The sequence below is a fragment of the Musa acuminata genome, chromosome BXJ2-3 (genome assembly GCF_036884655.1).
Source record: "Musa acuminata AAA Group cultivar baxijiao chromosome BXJ2-3, Cavendish_Baxijiao_AAA, whole genome shotgun sequence".
Lineage (NCBI taxonomy): Eukaryota > Viridiplantae > Streptophyta > Magnoliopsida > Zingiberales > Musaceae > Musa > Musa acuminata.
The window spans coordinates 7,473,328-7,491,613 of record NC_088340.1 but is presented as its reverse complement, the minus strand read 5'-3'; the positions used below and the strand labels follow the sequence as shown (position 1 = coordinate 7,491,613).

The window sequence follows — 18,286 nt, the reverse complement described above, 5'->3', positions numbered from 1 at the left end:
GCAGACATAGCAAGTCACCCTATAAAAACCCCGCTCCCGAGAGGAGCAAGGGGCCAAGAGGAGACACACACAAAAAAGACCTCTTCACTTCATTTAACTTGATCGTCGGAGGGGTTGGGTCGAGCTCCCTGACCCGACCTTTGTGCAGATGATCCTCGGAAGTCGTCCACTAAACCCGCAAGCGAGGAGTTCTCCCCCAGCGGAAACGACGACCTCAGCAGTCGGGAAGAGCGTCCCAGGAAGATCCTCATCATCCGGATTCGAACTAAGCCGCGTCGGTCACGAGGCCACGGCTTAAGGTTGTTTACACTAACGGGAAGAAAGATGTTATAACTTCATATATGACATGCGCTTTTGCTTGTGGTAACGCTCTCCGTTCTCTCTCTCGATGAAGCCTTTGTATCACACACACACACACACACACAGGGAAAGAGAGGGTTTACCAACTCTAGCCATCGCACTTCTCCAAGCCTTTGAACGCTACACCAAAAATTCCTTCATGCAGTACATAATCCTCGAATTGCTGACACATAAGACATGATCTTTGCATGAGAAACCCACAAGTTCTACATCGATTGGATCATAGGTATGCTTTCCAAGTAGAAATTAAACCTACATAATTATTCAGATTAAAAAGAAGTTAAAGAGACTAAGGCATAGTTAGCTGTTTGACATTTGGTGTCTCGGAAAAATCATTGGTTTGACGATCAACATCCTAAGCTAGTAGCATTACGTAGACATTCCTTCAAATATATCACTAATTAGGACCTTCATGTTAATTTCCCACTCTTCATAAAATTGAGTTAAATGTGGTTGTTCATTCTGTGGATGTGTGGGCTTAAATGTGGCAGCTGCTGGTTGTGCAACTCATAACTTGCTTAGCCATTTTTGGTGTGGCACTGTCTAAGCAAATGTGATAACATGAAAGGACTGTAAGTGTCTTGTTGTGGCACTGTTCATTTTGGACATGCTTGTTGGTCTTCCACACTCATCAGAATCAAAATTAAAATGCCATGTGAACAACCCTGAGAAGCTTGATCTTAATTAACTCAAGTGCTTGATGAAAGTTAATATCAAGCACACAGCAGTCACTTTAGATTCTAAAAATATCTCATCATCAAGAGCTTATTAGATGCTTTTAGAAGGCAAGGATGCACATCTTATATAATTTATAGAGTTTATCATATTACAACAATTTGTATAATCACTTTTTATAATGCTAGAGTGGTCTTCCTCTTTTTTCCTTATTGATATAGGACACCTGAAAATACAATAAATCGATCTTTTCGGAAATTAACCACCAAATCATATAATTCTTTTGGGAAAATTAATCTTATGCATTGATCTTGATGAATCACATGAATCTTGTTCTGTGACTTGAATGCTGGGAATACACAATACCTTATAGTTTGTATGGTTCCTTGACCAAATACTTATACTTTTCTTGTCAGTGTGTGGTATTTGGCATGAAGACAATTTTGAAGACTTGTAGTCAATGTATGAAAAAGATATATTATGGAGGAAACTTGGAAGATTTGTCTCTCTTTCACAATAGGATTATGACCGATCAATGTTAGAAGCAGTGCTGATGAAGTATGTGTTGGGCGTTGAGCCACAGAGAAAGTTATAGGGAGTGAATCTGCCGACAGGTAGAGCTGAAGAAGAAGAATATATATATATATATATATATATATATATATATATATATATATATATATATATATATATATATATATATATATATATATATATATATATATATATATATTCTTCATTTGAAAAGAAGCAGATTGCAATGATAGGATGCAACATTTCTTTGTGGATACGCTATAGTGCGTCAAGGAGGGTGGAAAAGATAACGCTTTGGTTTATTCCTCGCTTTATTCGAGCCATGGAAGTGGTGGTTGTGTTCCTTTCAGTGGCCCAGCATATGTAAACCACTATGAAAGCATGATGTGCCAAATGCAAGGTGTTAGCAAAGTGAGCAAAGCTTAGAGATATGGCTTGTGTGGACAGAATGCTAGTGTGTCGTCTTTGTCTTTTCTTCCTTTACTTTTCCTAAGAGAAGGATTAGAATGCTAGTTTGATTTAATCTTAGCTTACAAGCTTGTTCTAAGGACTACTTCATGCGATACTGCTACGCTGACATCCCTTCAGAATGAAGCTTTAACCAGTAGGAAGCTGCATGCATCCACGACCTGTAGTGCTCAATCAATCACACTGAATTCCTTGTCCTATACGTCAATCAAGCTTGTTAACAAGTTGCCTCTCATGGCATTAGGATTCCTACCCCATTTATGTCAAAGTAGTCAATGCATTGACCCATCCATTTTGTAATCACCAATAATTTCTCACATAACATAAATTAATTACTATAAATGATGTATTACATTATTATTAACTTCTATAATTATGTACTAAAATAAAAAAAATTAAATTTAGTTTCCTTAATTACATGAATAAGTTAGAAATTCTACTAATCAATTAAATTATTAATTAATTTATTTCTTAATGAGTGATTTGATATTTAGGAAGTAAATAGTTTACAATCCATTTTTGTGTGTAAACTATATATTACTATATGTGAACTATAAGAAATAAATATTATATTACTTTCTTTATGTGTGAAAGTAAAATACAAATAAATTAAAAATAAAAATTAAATTATTACTTATCTTTCGGGTAGATCTTATCTTCTCTTCTCCTATATAAAGGGGGCTACTCCTCCTTCGTTCTCCACTGAGCCTAACAATGAGAGGATTGAGCAGAGGACTTCACAGATAAATGATATAATCGAAGAGAGGTAGGATCCTTTCTTTTTTAACTAACTTTGATTTATATTTTGAAATCTTGATGTTGAGATTGTTAAAATTTTATGATACATAATGATGTTTTAGTTTTAAAAATTTATGATTAATAAATAATTATTATTATTTTATGATGTTAGAATGATTATTTAATATATGTTGATCTTTTAAGCTTAAGTGAATTTTAATATTAATTTAATTATTAAAATTCTTATTTTTTGATTAGCATAATAGTTCTAATTTATTTAATTAGTTATCTCTATTTTCAAGAATTATATATGGATTTATATAATTAATTAGTTTTAAATTTAAGATTATGAATTTAAAGTTTTTATTAATGGATTTGAATTATTCTTTAATAATTTTAAATATTAAAATCTAATTTGATAAAAGGAGTCTAATTAGGATCTGACTTGAGTCAAGTTGATCGATTAAATCGAATCTACTCAACCAATGTGGTCATGTACTACCTAACTCATGTGACCAAGTACAACCTAACCCATGTGACTCGGCATGACCCAACCTATGTGACCGGGCAGGAGCTAGCCGATGTGGCTAAGCATGACCCAACTCATATGGCTAGGTACGATCTAGTCCATGCTGTCATGTATAACCCAGCCCATGTGGTAAGGTACAATCTAACCATGTGGCTAGGCATGGGCCAGCTCTTGTGGCTAGGTACGATCCAGTCCATTTAGCCATATATGCCCAACTCATATGATAAGGTACGACCCAACCATATGGCTAGGCATGGGCCAGCTCATGCGGTTAGGTACGACCCAGTCCATGTGGAGATATGATCCCAACTCATGTATTTAGGATCAACTCGCGAGCCAAGTATGACCTAGTTCAATGGTAAAGCTCAGCCAAACTTATAAGTGAGGCTTAGCCTAGTCAATGAAGTTAAGCCTGCCTAGCTACGCGATTGGCATTAGACATATTATCGCTCCTTTTATATAGCGTGTCGTCCCTCAACTAAACCTATTACTTGGAACATGTATATGCAGTGTATGCGACTCATCCAAGACTCAAGTGGGTTGGTTCAGTTTGGGTTAGCACTATACGACATAGTCTAATTTCCTTCATTTCTATTAGTCTGAGCTAATAGTTTAAACCTATTTGACCTAATCGAAATCAATCAAATTTAAATTAGACCAGGTGATTCCAAACTGGTTCTATAAGGATTTGAGGTTGGTTCCGTTAGATTATAATTGAATTGAGTTTGGTTTAAGTCAATTGAGCTATTTCAATTAGGATTTTGGTTGATTGAGGACTATTGAGAGATTGGGCGGGTGAGGGATACCACTCCATCCGCGGTTGGGAGTGAGGTATAGATTATCTCTATTCACTATTAGGAGAAATCCATCCCATGGAATATGCATCTTCATCCGCTGTTAGGAGAGTACGCCATCGGGTGATATATGCCTTTGTTATTATGTATGTATTGCATGTGACATGATTTTGTTTATTATGTAAGAAATCATCATCGTTTTTCTTTTGCATGATGAATCAATATATTTTATTATTGAATTATTGATATTTATTTATATTTCATAAATATTGAAGATTATTTTTATGATCTTTCTGTGGTTCCTAGTAGTGCTGATATATTTTTATCTTATATTTATTTTCAGAGTAATCTATTACAATGTAATAAATCTGAAACTTGAGTAGAAAGACTTGTAACCCTATCAAGAAGATATGATCATTTTTCTAGTTAATAAATTATTTACTATTGTAAAGATAAGGATTTGAATATCAGAATAATAAAAAATTATTCTGTAAATTATAAATAATAAAATATTAATTTATTATTATTTTTATAAATCCATGATGTGACACATTTTGTCTCAACTGCCTTAACCCATGGACTTAACGCTAAAAGTCAGAATGCTCCAATCTGCAGATTCACTTGAAAGTAGGGAAGAGATGTCTGATATACTTACTGTGAAAAGGAAAAGAAAACAAAAAACATGTATCTCAAGACAAGCAAACAAAAGAATCAATAAGTAAATACAAATATTAAGAACTTAAGATTTGCATACATTAAAAAGATTCCTATACGTTGTGAAAGTATTATGTACTTCACAAAATTTATAATTATATATGGTATTTATGGAGCATCCGATCCTTAATTTTCAAAAAGAATTCTTCAATTAGTTCTTTTTAAATATAAAGTTCTTTTTGTTGAAAAGAATTATTTTCATATATATATATATATATATATATATATATATATATTCTATTTAAGCAGAATTCTCTACCATAATTATTAAAAGTAAATTAAATATTAAATACAAATTTCCAACAAATATATATATCAATCTCAGCAAATATGTGCAATTGACTTGGATTCCAAGTACCTTCCTGATAAAAGTTTCTATTGGAGGAGTGTATATATTTTCACAGGAAAAGTAAGAAAAAGAAATGGTCCCAAGAATTGCTGGGTAGTGGCATGATGACCAACAATATGATTTGGATTTATGGTTGTAGATTCATGATAGTCACAATATCTCTTTAGCTCAGGCATGGGCAGAAGAACAAAGACCTCATTCATTTGTGTCCATTCTGTTCATTACAAATGATTCTATCACCAAAAAAGGTAGGAAGTACCAAATAATGACCAGCTATTTAGATTATTTCTAATATATATATTGATCTCTAGGTTAAATTTGTAGGATGCATTCAAGAATATGCTACATATATTTTACCCTTAAATAATTTTATAATCATAATAATAAATATATATATATTTTTAAAAAATATTTTATATTAATAATCAATGTTATCTATTCTTACTTTCCTCCAAATAGTTGGACTGTTCGAGAGCTCAATTCTTTATTCTCATTAAATTTTCATGAATTATATTCTCGTAAGTTCATAAAAAAAAAAGATGAAGTATTTGATGAACATCAAAAATAGGATAAGAAGAAATATGATATAAACAACAAAATTCGAGTGAGTAACACATATATGGAAGATCTGAAAGACAAAATATATACGAATAGATGGAAAGAAAGACAAAAGAATAAGAGTACAAGGAAAAGTCCACGACATGATGTTGACGGTAACAAAGCAAAAGCGAAAGAAGCACCATTCCTAGGCTAGGCTTCAAAGCAAAAGATGATGAATTAGAATTGATATGATATGTGCCAAGCATTAGAAGTGATAGAAAGCAGCAAGGATCTGCTCTCTCTCTCTTTCTCTCTAACTTTAACTTCCAACATTTAATTCCAAAGTATCCCATATCATCTCTCTCTTGATCAACCTAGGCTGTCGCAGTGAACACTGTTATCACGGTCTCCATGTGACAGGAAGCTGCCTATGAGACAAAGCTGGATGCATAGTAATCCAGAGAATTTGAGCTGCACAAGATTGGGCAGTGGTTGCAAGAACACTGAAATCTGAGAAGATGGTTCTGCTGCTTGATTCAAAGACTTGACTCCTTTCTTTAATGTTCATGGTCTCATTTTCTCATGCATGCCCACATGCATCATGAAGGAGGAGAGTGAGATTCCAATACATTTAGTATAGAATTAAATACTGAGGTGGAAGCTACATTGATCTTTCCGTTCTAGCTGTTTCTGGGACCAGTTTTTGAGTGTCTCCATGTCCCACTCTACTGTCCTTTTTCAATGCCATCTTTCTTTCCTTTTTCTTCTGTCTTTTTCTGTAATCTTATTGTTCTATGTTGGTAATCCCATCAAACTAAACTCCAGTTTGGTATCACATCTTACATGCATTGAGTAATAGTATGACATGGGAGAGAATACTGATAGATATAGGGAGGAAGCATGAGTTAAGCAAATACAAACTATTAGTCTCACATTATTGTTGAGAAGTGAACGAAGCACTTCACATTTCTGTGCTATTACACATCCTCTCTCTCTCTCTTGTTTGGCAGATGAGATTTAGTTACCACCATAAATGTTGCACCCCAAACTACATGAGCATATTGCAAGGTGTTGATCTGTGACTACTATGCAGAGGTTGCATGGCCAGATCCATGCCGGACCGCCGACAACAACGCGCACTTCACAGGCACCACCGATTGGCAGCTCCGGAAGCACAAGGTCGACGTCGGAGACTCGTCGTCGGACTCCTCATCGTCGCCCCTCGACTGGAAGGACGACTGTGGGCTTGAAGGCCTTCTCTGATGGTTAGAGCGCCCGGACGCCGTCGACGAGGAAGAGGACGAAACCGAGGAGGAAGATAAGGAGACGGACGACGAAGGTGACTTCCTCATCAGACTGAGCTTAGGCAGTATGGAGTGGACGAGGCTGGACTTGGAGGGCTTCTTGGAGCTCTTGTTCCTGGGACTGTAGTAGTAGGAGGGGGGAGGTGTGAGGGGAGGGAGGGCAGTGGTGGAGCTGATGTGCTTGGGTGTCCCAGGCTGAGACTCCCAGTAGAAAGGCACAGCCCCGGTTGCCATTCCGTAATACACTCTGAAGGAAGGATTGGCCACTGAGCTCTCCTTGGAGAGGATCCTGGTGTAGAACTTGTCATCCTGCTTGATTTGGAGAGAGCTTTTGGGAAGATCTGAGCTACTAGACAACATCTTTACCCCAGAGAGAGAGAGAGAGAGAGAGAGAGGAACCAGGGCCACAGACAAATGAATGCAGGACTTTGTAGGTCTTCCGGTGTACTAAACCATAAAGTAAGTGCAATGCTACAATTATAGGCAATGGACATGTAGCGGGATTGCTTCTTCTCAGAATAAAATTTGTAGTGAAAGGCATCATATTGCCGTCGTGGTCAGAGCTTTAGCACAGCCTCTTGATTTGGTGATGACAAGGGGTTAAGATTCCAGACTGTTCATTGATCCTACTTGTTGTACCTGCAGACAAACACCACTTTGGGTTAGGTTGGTGTTGGGTGGCAGTAATGAGGTGAGGGTGACAGATTGTGAGGCACAAATCATACAAAAATCCAGAGAAATAATACTTATGTGAGCTTAGTTAGGATATGCAGCCTTGTGCTGAACCAAAAGATCTAATACTACTGTTCATAACCCTAAAACAGTACCGTTCACTACTAAGAGAGTCACCATTTGAGGTTTCATCAATCATAACATGATGTAATACATTAAGATCTGATAGATCAGCATGAGAGTTATGCATGTCGCTTCCATAATGAGTTGCTCTGAAGTAAACTGGAGCACAAGCAAGCGCTATGTGAAAGCAATAACTCCTGTGTAAATGAGAAATGTTTGCTCGACTAGTTAAAATCATAAGATATCTGTAACATAATTCGATGGTCACACTAGTTTGACATAGCACATCATCATGAAGTCTTCCTTTAAAGAAAACAAAAAGAGAAATCACCAGCAACCTACTTGATGGCATTATTATGTTTTTAGTGAAAAATAATTGTGATGTTATTTATCATACCGAAGAAGAAGAAGAAGAAGAATTTGGTCTCTTGCATGAAATAAGGCAATGCATGATTGAATTTTTTGGATCATGATACTTACGAAATTAAAACTGGCATTTCTTTTTGTTAATTCACTTGGTAATCCATAATGTATAGTTATAATGCTGGATATTCTATTCATAAAAATAATCAAAAAGGAAAAGTGAAGAAGGACTAAAAGCAGTTCTTTATAAGATTTACCATGTTGTGGCATAATTAGGTGTTAGGCTATATAACAGCATGATCAAAGTTAATAATTAAGTTTGCCCTTTGAGTGACGATACTTTGACATTAGTATATTTTGAAATATAATAATAAATAATTTATCCTCAACTTAAATTAATGAGTTAGTATTTGTCTTAAAAATGTGTTTTAACTGTATTAATTATTCCGGCAAAAGCCTTTGATAACCGTTATAGTGTCATGGTTAAGGCTAACGGTCCAACTGCGGTCCAATTCTGGCCCACAGTAAAAGCGCAATACTGATCATTGTTTAAGGGTAACTTTGTCTAATCAACGTCTGAACGGAGCCCAACGGTCTTCTTTGTCTCGAGATTCGCGAAAGCCAACGGGCAGATCAAGTAAACGTACCGCGCTTTATAAACGCACCCATCGTTCCACTGATCGAACGCCCCTTTGGCTCCCGCGGAGTCAGTGCAATTGGACGTATAGGAATTGAAGAATGGCGTAGGTTTATCATCTGCTTCCGTTACTTAAGGGCACTTTCGTAACCACACCTTCCTAGATGCTCTTCTTCCCCTCCCTCTTCCCCCTGACACACTCTCTCTCTTCTTCGAGCGATCTCTTCTCTGGCTTTTAGGGTTTCAAATGACCGCAAAGTCGTCGAAGAATCGAAGAGACGGACCGCCGATGGACGGGGCTGTGGCGTCTCATTCGAGCGGGGCAGCGGCTGTGAGGGCGGAGATTGACACGTCGGCGCCGTTCGAGTCGGTGAAGGAGGCCGTGGACCGATTCGGCGGGAGCGCCGTCTGGAAGTCGCAGCCGAAGCAGCTAGTTAATCCCGAAGTAAGTTTGCTTCTTCCTGTTGGGCGTTCCTTCTTTGTTTTTGTTCTTTGCTAGGCGAATTGTTCGGTACTCTCTTTGTTACTACTGTATTAAAGTTGCGCTTTTTTTTCGCTCTTTTTGTCTACATTTTGTTCTCCATATGAAAATTTTTGTCCTTGTAGTCTCTTTTCTACAATATGAGTTACAAATTCAGAATTTTCAATTACTTATCGTGAATTTAGGTGTCTTGTTAAGCTTTTAAGCGAAAGAGAAAGGGAAAAAGGAATGTTGATTGATCACAAAGCGTTCAATTTTGGTCTCCTTTGAAAAGCTTGCACTGTATTCGGTTGCACTCAAAAGCTGTGCAGAAGAGTACTTTAATTTGGTGGAGGAGAATGATAGTAAATTCTTATTGATCTTATTACTTGTTGCCCATTTACAACACTTTTGTTACAGCTGGTTGCAACATCTATATGTCATTTCTGTGATAGGTGCATGAATGTTGTCGGATGGTAGGAGGAATCCTGTGGACAATGTCATATGTTTCTTCTTCCACCTATTCGGGGGTTGGCTTTGTATATCCTTTTGCATCATTGAAATTTATCAAGGTCAATGCCCCTGAATAATTGAGGATCTACCATGTGCATTGCTTATTTTTAACCAATTCTTCTTCTGTGCATCTCTTTCTCCACACATTTAATTTGAATTCAGTAAGTGCAATAATGTATTGTAGTCGTTCTATGGTCATATGTAGATAAACTTGGGTGATTTACCCATATTTTTGGTGTACTCCCTAACTCTTTACTGATTCAATCATTTTTTAATATCTCTAATTAATATCACATATTAATCCTCTTTAACACTGGCCCACTTACATTATCTTAAGCATTTGAATCTAAATCATCACCATTCCCTTTGCTATTATCCTGTTTACTCCATCTATCCTAAGCTCTAGCTCTAGGATTCCAACCTTAAGTTGCACAATTTATTGTATCATGCTTTCATACTTTTGTTCTGTCATGCATTGTGATAAAGCCAATAACAAAACTTCTTCAAAGATCATGCAACCACATTGTCAGTTAATTATTTTTCTTCCTTGTTTTTCCATAGAATAGTTTCATGCTTTGCGACCTAATGTATTTAATTAAAGACAATTATAAAACTCCTGTGAAGATCATGTAATATGGTATGAGGGCATTTTGTTTCCTTTTATTTTATTTTTCCTTATCTATACCTTTATAAATAAGCTTTTTTGTTCCCTCTTTTATGGACATTTAACAATGATACCCTTTTTTCTCTCCATGAAATACCAGCAAAACGAAATTTATGTATGCAACTTTACGATCCTTATGCTGTTGGTTGTCTATGTATATGCCTCAGCCAAATTAAAAGAACTTGTCTTTCATGCAATTAATTCAGATTTTATTCTCTTTCAATAAAAGTACTTATGCAGTGATTTTTTTAATTCTCTATTTTCAGTCAAACATGGACAAATATAACTTGTTATTTTGATCACACTCCTTTCGAATAATCTATTATTGAGTTGTACTTGCCATATTTTCCATTAGAAGCACCAGTGCTCTGAGGATGTCGAGGTCATAAAAGTGGTGGAACAGGCAGCACAGCTGGAGAAAGATCTTATCCTGAAAGAAAGGGAAACACTTGATGTATTAAAAGAGCTTGAATTAACCAAAAAGATCGTGGATGGTTTGAAATTGAGATTACAAAAAGAAACCTCAGATGCCACTGCAATGCCGGCTATTGACTCATATGATGTATATGTTCATCCTATTCCTGAAGATGAAGAATATGAACACAGTGACCTCGAGAAGAATGAGGCTATGGATGACCCAAGCATAGGGGTGAACCAATTTCCAGGACTGATTTTAGTGGAACTGGAACAGGCTAAGGCAACTTTAAACAGGACAACAAGTGATATGGTTGGTTTTCGAACTTCCATCAAAATGCTGAACATGAAAATAGAGGAGGAAAAACTCTTACTTGAGAATGTCCGGGAAAAGCTGACAGTCAGGACTGCTTTGATTTCCTTCCTGGAGGAAGATCTTAATCAGACAACAGCAAAATTGCAAAAGGTCAAAGATTTAGAGAGTAAAAGATGTGAAGATCCCTGTAGTTTTTTGCAAGAAATCAAACAACTGAACTCTGAGATAGAACAGTCAAAGAAGACGATGGAAGCTACAAAAAATGAAGTTACTAAGCTGACCTCTGAGATTGAGCAGACAAAGGCTAGCATCAAGACGGCTGAATTCCAATGGTTTGCGGCTAAGAAAACGGAAGAAGCGGCCAAAGCAGCAGAGGCTGTGTCTCTTGCTGATATAAAAGCTTTAATGAGCAGTAATAATTTAATCACAGGTCTTCAGGATGCATGTGGCATAACCCTTTCAGTGGAGGAGTACATCGCCTTAACAAGTAAAACTCAAGAAGCAGATCTAGCCTCTAGAAAGAAAATTGAAGCTGCCATGCTTCAAGTAGATGAAGCAAACCGGTCTAAATCAGAGTTACTAATGAAGGTGGAAGAAGCAACTGCTGAGGCAAAAAAATGCAAGAAAGCTCTTGAAAATGCCCTGAATAGGGTAGAGGCGGCAAACAGAGGGAAGCTCACAGTTGAAGATGCTCTGCGGAGGACGAGATCCGAACATGGTCAGAAGAGGCACAGTGTTCAAAATTCTACGAAGTTCAAGAACTATGCAGCTCACCACGGCAAGGATTCCCGTGTGCTTGACTCGAACGGCTCAACTTTAGTTTCCGTCAAGCCAAGCGGTGGTTTATTAAGGGCACCATTGTCAATTGGGCAAATACTGAGCATGAAGTTGATGGATCCTGATTCTCCGGAGGAGTATGACCAGGGAGTATGGGAGAAAGAAAACGAGAAGCCAAAGGTTTCACTGGGTCAAATGCTGAACAAAAGGCATGGAGTTTTGTCTCACCAGGGGGACATCAGTGTGTCTCCTCTCAAGCAGTTTTCTGCAAAGAGGAAGAAGCTAGGCTTTGTCAGCCTGCCGCTGATCTTGGCAAAGCAAAGCAAGAAGAACAAGAAAAGAGGCAGTCTTTGAGTACAAGGCAACTGTGTGTCTTTTGCCTTTCTTTTGTAATTTTATGTTGTCATGAATCGGATTTTAGTTTCCTATGAATACATATGTAAGGCTCTAATTATAAGGTATTTCTGATATATGTATAGTATTGCAGCTCCGATGTGGCATCATGACAAGTCAAGCCTTTTGGTTTTCCACTATCTTTGGAGGAAGATGTGTGTGTGTGTGTGAGAGATGTTTTGTGTTGTTCGCAAAAGAGCCACACTATTAGTGTGCGACATACAAAATGTTTTGATCCTTCAACTATTACATTCTTCTTCAATTTCGTCTCTACAAAGAGACTTTGAAGGCCCAGCGCGAGTTTCCAATCCCCTTCAATTTCATCTCTAGAAAGAGATTTGGGAAGCTCGGCCAGTGAGGAAGGTAGAGAAACTTATCTCTCCTCGACGGAACTCTAAAGCTCGTTTCTCCGACGGACGGTGAAGAATGACGGAGAAGGAGAAGACAAGCCCAACTCACAGGGTCAAGTCATCATGTGGTTAGGCCCAACCAATAAAATTGCTGAATTCTCATTCCCTCCATCTCAACCTTCTCTCTCTCTCTTATAATATGAAATTAGCTGAGATTTTTCTTATACCCATCCAAATATGGGACATATATAAGTCACATTATTATATTCATTTGGATTTAAAGTATCTATTAAAATTATTTGAATTGGGTTGCATGAATTTTAATATGTTGATCTCTCTCTCTCTCTCTCTCGGGGGCACGTACGCAATGCAATCACCATCATCAACCACTTGTCCTCCCCCGCTTCCTTTCGTCTTCCTCGCCATCCTCGCCGCCATTTCCGCCATCCCCCATGTACCGCAGCCACGCGGCTTGTCTTCCCCATCTCCCTTCCTCTTCTCGCCGTGCTTTCCGCCTGCGCAGCAGCGGCTCTGCGCCCCCCTTCGGCGTCCTTCGTCCACTTCCGCTGGCCCTGACGTCGCGTTCTGATCCGCGTCTGGGGACCCTTATCGACTGTGCCACCTCCTCTCCCTACGCCTCCACTTCCATCTCCCCTCGTGGCTGATGAAGTCTCCGACGTGCCCCACATGGCGAGCTCCGCAAGTCTCCGATGGGACGTTGACACTGCTGCCTTCTGCCTCCCCGGTGGCCTGAGTCGGAGGCTACGCGTGCAGTCGCTGTTCTCCATTAATATGAAGGACACCAAGTAGCTCTCCATCCACCACACCCGCACATCAATCACACATCATGATGTACCATGCAATATGTTTATCATTATGATGCATGTTCGCATATTTGAGTGTAAGGATGATGATAAGTAGTAATACAGTCAAATTATGTAGATGAATATTTCAAGGACAGGACTGGTCAACCGCAACTATTCTCGTTCCACCTCAACATCAACGAAACGGTGACAACAGCGTTTGATCGGTATTGTTGGTAGTCATCAATTCATTATTACTATAATGACGTTGAAACTACAATTATCATTAATATACCTTCCAAAAATGTTGATAAATATGAGGGGTCAAATAATAAATTTAGTTTAGGTATTTAAATTTAATTTAGTTATATTGATGGTGAGCAATATCAAAATATTTATTTATTTTATTTATCTTTTTTTTTATTTTTTATAATGCTATTTTATATTGTACTCATTTACTCGATTTTTTTATTATTTAATATATTTATTGTAAAAATAATAAGTCTCGTATTCGAATCCATGTGTGAGCGTCATGCACGTCATTTGATGAAGCTGACAGATGCCATATCACTTGTTCATACGGCAGCCACAGGTGGATAGCCGAGCGAGAAGAAACCCATGCAGCAGTGAGCTGCACCGAGGTGGACACCTCTGCTTTGGTCCCCTTCCATGCTATGAGAGCAGAGGTCCGCTTTGGTTGCTGCAGCTGAGGTCGGATCCTCACATCTCCGCCGTGGACTCGCGAGCTCCGCTGCTGCTACAGTCGTCAATGATCAATGGAGTTACCTCTCTAATTACAGCTCCTTCTTCCTGAATTAGAGGAACATACACAGGAGTGTCTTCCCACCATAGTCTTCTAGTTTTCCAAGGAAGTAAAATCTCAGGGCTGATTTCAGATCGATTCTATGAATTTTATGAGGTTAATTACATACCATTAGGAAGTTTCTGAGTCAAGATTCAGACGTAATTTATGCTTTGGAAATGGAAAAGATTATGCATTGGAAATCAGTAATGCTTTACGAGTCTTCTAGTTTCTCTAAGAGGTCTCATCCTTTTCATGAGAACTCGGTACTGTCTTTGTGGATTCCTTCGACACAGTGGATTCTTAAACCGAGCAACTTTATGTTCCTTTTAAGCAATGATATTAGTATTCTTTGGATGTTTCTGTTTGGTGATACATATCCATATATTCTTCATTAAGCAGTAGCTACCTCAGTGATTCATATCCATATATGTTTCATTAAGCCGATTTCGATCAAGTAATTAATTTTGTTCCTTGAAAAAGAAAATCATTATAAAATTATTGTGTTGTTAATCAGACTTAAATGTTTTGCATGAATCAAATTAGTCTCAAACTTTATCATCCAACGAAATAGATGAAAAGTGGACAGACTGGACATACTTCTTCCCTTGGAAGTTCCAAAAATGCTCAATCTGATGTACTGCATTGGTTCCATATAGGAACTCTCTCTCTCTCTCTCTCTCTCTCTCTCTCTCTCTCTCTCTCTGTGTTTTCTTTCTTGATATCAATCAGAACTCATGTTGAATTCATGACCTTATTCTTGTTGCTCAAAATGGCTAGCAAGAAAGAGAGTAAATGGCAGGTTGGTTGGTTCTCTCTCCTTGAGAGATGACAGCAGATCAATGTGAATTTGGATGAAGAAGTTTCTTTTACAGAACGAACTCATGTTTGGAGACTTGAGCCGATCGTATTCTTCTTAGGATCATATTATTTGACTGCAAGAAAGACATTCCATCCTAACATCTGCATTCAATGCTCCACCATGGACCCCTACCTGATCATTCTTCTTTTGTCTGCCTACAAGCACACCCTATAATTATGTTCGTTGCTCTTATCTAAAATTCCAGGAATGCTCTGAAATGAAAAAGATGAGGAACTGATTCCTCTGCAGGTTGTTTTCGGAGAGAAAACATATCTAATATCTTCCTATGGATTCTACCCTATTCCTGACTTTGACCCTTCCATCAGCTCAAGGACACAAACCCAGTCCTTCAACCATGATCCACCTTCTCCCTGTTCTTCATCTCCCATCACCCTCTCTATATCAACCTCCCCACCACAAACCAAGAACATCCACAGAGAGATAGAGAGAGAGAGAGAGAGAGAGCTGTTGTGTGTTTGTGTGTGTTGCTGACTAATGCAAGATAGAGTTTCTAGCTTTTCTCTTGCTTGTGGTTACTGAGTCTGTGCATGTGTTGGAGAACTGCTTCATCATAAATGGGGAATTATAGGTTTAGGTTGTCTGATTTGATGTCAAGCAGTTGGTTCTACAAGCTCAAGGATGTGGGAAGAGCTAATGGAAGCCGGAGAGTTCAGCATTCCATGAAGAGATTCCAGAGTTCAGCATCGGCCACAGCTTCTGCAGCATCTCTGCCTCCATTTCAACCCCCCAAAGAACACGACTACCTCCCCAACAGGGCCTCCTACTACACCCCCAGCAAAGAACGAGCAGAGAAGCTCCCTCGTTCTCCCGTCAACCCCAAAGCATCCGACACTCGTTTCCCCGGCGAGCCACCGCAGAAATCCAAGCGACAGACCCGAAGAAGGACGGCGACGAAGCCCTGCGCTGACGTCGTCTCCTCGGCTGTGTCGGCCAGCTGCGGCTGCCGTCGCACTGCAGCCCCTGTGAGTCTGCCGATCTATGGTGATGAGTGCGATCCATGTGAGCCTACCAACCCATCAGTGTACGATCACCGCAATGCGGACATGGATTTGGTGGTGTCAGAGCTCAAGCTACCGCCCATTCTGACAAAGCCAGTGAAGAAGGAGGTACGTGAGCCTGCGCTGCATGAAACCGGTGCCTTCGCGGATCACAGCAAGGCAGCAACGAGGAGATCGGTGTCAGGAATCCATGGGATCAAGGTACGGCAAGTCTCTCCCAGAGTCGGAAGCAGGAAGGTGCAGGCGTGTAGGAAACCCAAGGTGGCAACGACGCAGCAGAAGCGGCGGCCAGTATCTCAGAGCTTGGTGATGGTCAAGTCGTCCTCAAACCCCAGCAGGGACTTCACGGAGTCGATGGTGGAGATGATCGTGGAGAACAACATCCGGGAAGCCAAGGATTTGGAGGAGCTGCTTGCTTGCTACCTGTCACTGAATTCCAAGGAGTACCACGAAGTAATCATCAAGGTTTTCGAGCACATCTGGTTTGTTCTAACTGATATTAGAATGTAATCATATATACTTAGTTCTGAAAGATAACTCTTAAGGATTAATTATACTGCAGTAATGCCAAGTTTCCTTCTTTCTCACTGCATGTGTTTGATCCAAAGCTTGGGTTTTGCAGCTCATATTTGTTCTGATAGAGATTAGGCATTATTAAGACTCACACAAACTGCAAAAAGAATGCTTAAAGACTCTCTTTACAAGTGCATTACTCCCCTGTAAGTTGATATGGACATTCATGAGGGTTGAAAACTAATCTGCTTACAACTGGCAAGTCATAGTCATATTAATCAAGTGGTCATATTCCAAACATCCTTGCAACTCAACAAGGCTTGTCATGCCAATCTGTACATTTCCAATGGTCCAAGAAATCCCTGAAAGCCCCAATAACTTTCTTTACTTGTTTCACACTCACAAACTCTACATTTGACCTTGTTTTGGTGGTGAAGTTGTACTCTGGAGATGTCTGTTTGTGTATCAGAAGATGGTAGGTGGTAGAAACTGCAGTTCTTTTGGAGACTTGGCAAAGGAATCATGTTGACTCTCTCACTTGTAATACTCATCAACAGTATATTTGGTACATTCTTTGGGGGACCCCAAATAATTTTCCTCCATGGGAGAAGATGGATCATTTTAAGCAGTACACGATTCCTTTCTTCAGGCACACCAAAGGGGGAGACACCCCACCTGCCATCACTTTCTGTCATCAACCCTTTGTTATGTTTTATGAGCATTATCAAGTTCAAATTCCAACATAATTGAAAAGTTACATGTATAAATCTGGCAATAGGTTTGGAAATTTACACTGGCCACACAGATGCTTTCACAGCTTTCAAGGATGGAGTGCATAAACCAAAGTATAATTCAGTGTTCCTCAACCAGCTGAAAAGGATACTTCCAATAAAGCAAGACACTGGAGGAAAGCATGAGTGCAACAAAAGCTGCTTTTGTTATGATATGCTGGCATATGAGGCATTGGACTTTACACCTTAAGGATGATGAAAAAAGAATGAAAAGGTGAAAGGCTTGGGCAACATGAAAGAGCTTCTAATAGGTAGCAGAGAAAGAAAACCCTCATGTCTGAGTTCCAAGTACTTCAGATGTCCTTTGGATTCTTTGTTAGTACATTACTATTGCTATAGTTCTAAGATTGCACAACTCCAGATATTTTTCTCTCAGACACTCAAATGCTAGATCTAGCAGTTCCAAATATCTCTGGTATCACCTACAGCACTTGGATTCTTTTGTATTAGATATGCAACTTAGATCAGTCGACAGCAGGCCATCAACTGTGAGTTGGTTTATTGTCTGCAGAACCGCAAGTCAGCACTCCATAACACCCTTGTTCATCAGATTCAGAAGATTAATAGCAGAAGAAGTAGCCCAGAGATCATACTGAAACTTCACATCACCTCCCTGTAGCTTGTTGATGCATACATAGAACAGGAACTGCAAAACTTGCCAGTAATTGCTGGATAACTGGCTGCTATCGACAGTATCCATGTTCATCCACGAGAACATGGATTTATGTGGGGAGTTCAGTTTCTGGAATCCGTCTAATTGTGGACGCATTCACAAGGCCATGGCATGTAGTGCACACTTGTGTGAAGAA

The 18,286-nt window shown here is 39.0% G+C and overlaps 3 protein-coding genes across 3 annotated transcripts; 2 read left to right on the top strand and 1 right to left on the bottom strand.

The window, feature by feature from the left end:
* Positions 1-6,567: 6,567 nt before the first annotated feature.
* Positions 6,568-7,473, bottom strand: LOC135606443 (uncharacterized). Its single transcript, XM_065097474.1, has one exon. The coding sequence runs from the start codon at positions 7,363-7,365 to the stop codon at positions 6,787-6,789; it is 579 nt and encodes a 192-aa protein (XP_064953546.1). The 5' UTR covers positions 7,366-7,473; the 3' UTR covers positions 6,568-6,786.
* A 1,441-nt stretch (positions 7,474-8,914) lies between these two features.
* Positions 8,915-12,434, top strand: LOC135607175 (WEB family protein At2g38370-like). The gene is made up of 2 exons (XM_065098779.1): positions 8,915-9,245; positions 10,793-12,434. The coding sequence occupies exons 1-2, from the start codon at positions 9,048-9,050 to the stop codon at positions 12,296-12,298; spliced, it is 1,704 nt and encodes a 567-aa protein (XP_064954851.1). The 5' UTR covers positions 8,915-9,047; the 3' UTR covers positions 12,299-12,434.
* A 2,940-nt stretch (positions 12,435-15,374) lies between these two features.
* On the top strand, positions 15,375-16,760 carry LOC103978086 (transcription repressor OFP1-like). Its single transcript, XM_009393789.3, has one exon. It carries the CDS (start codon positions 15,730-15,732, stop codon positions 16,681-16,683), a length of 954 nt encoding a protein of 317 aa, XP_009392064.2. The 5' UTR covers positions 15,375-15,729; the 3' UTR covers positions 16,684-16,760.
* Positions 16,761-18,286: the final 1,526 nt, after the last annotated feature.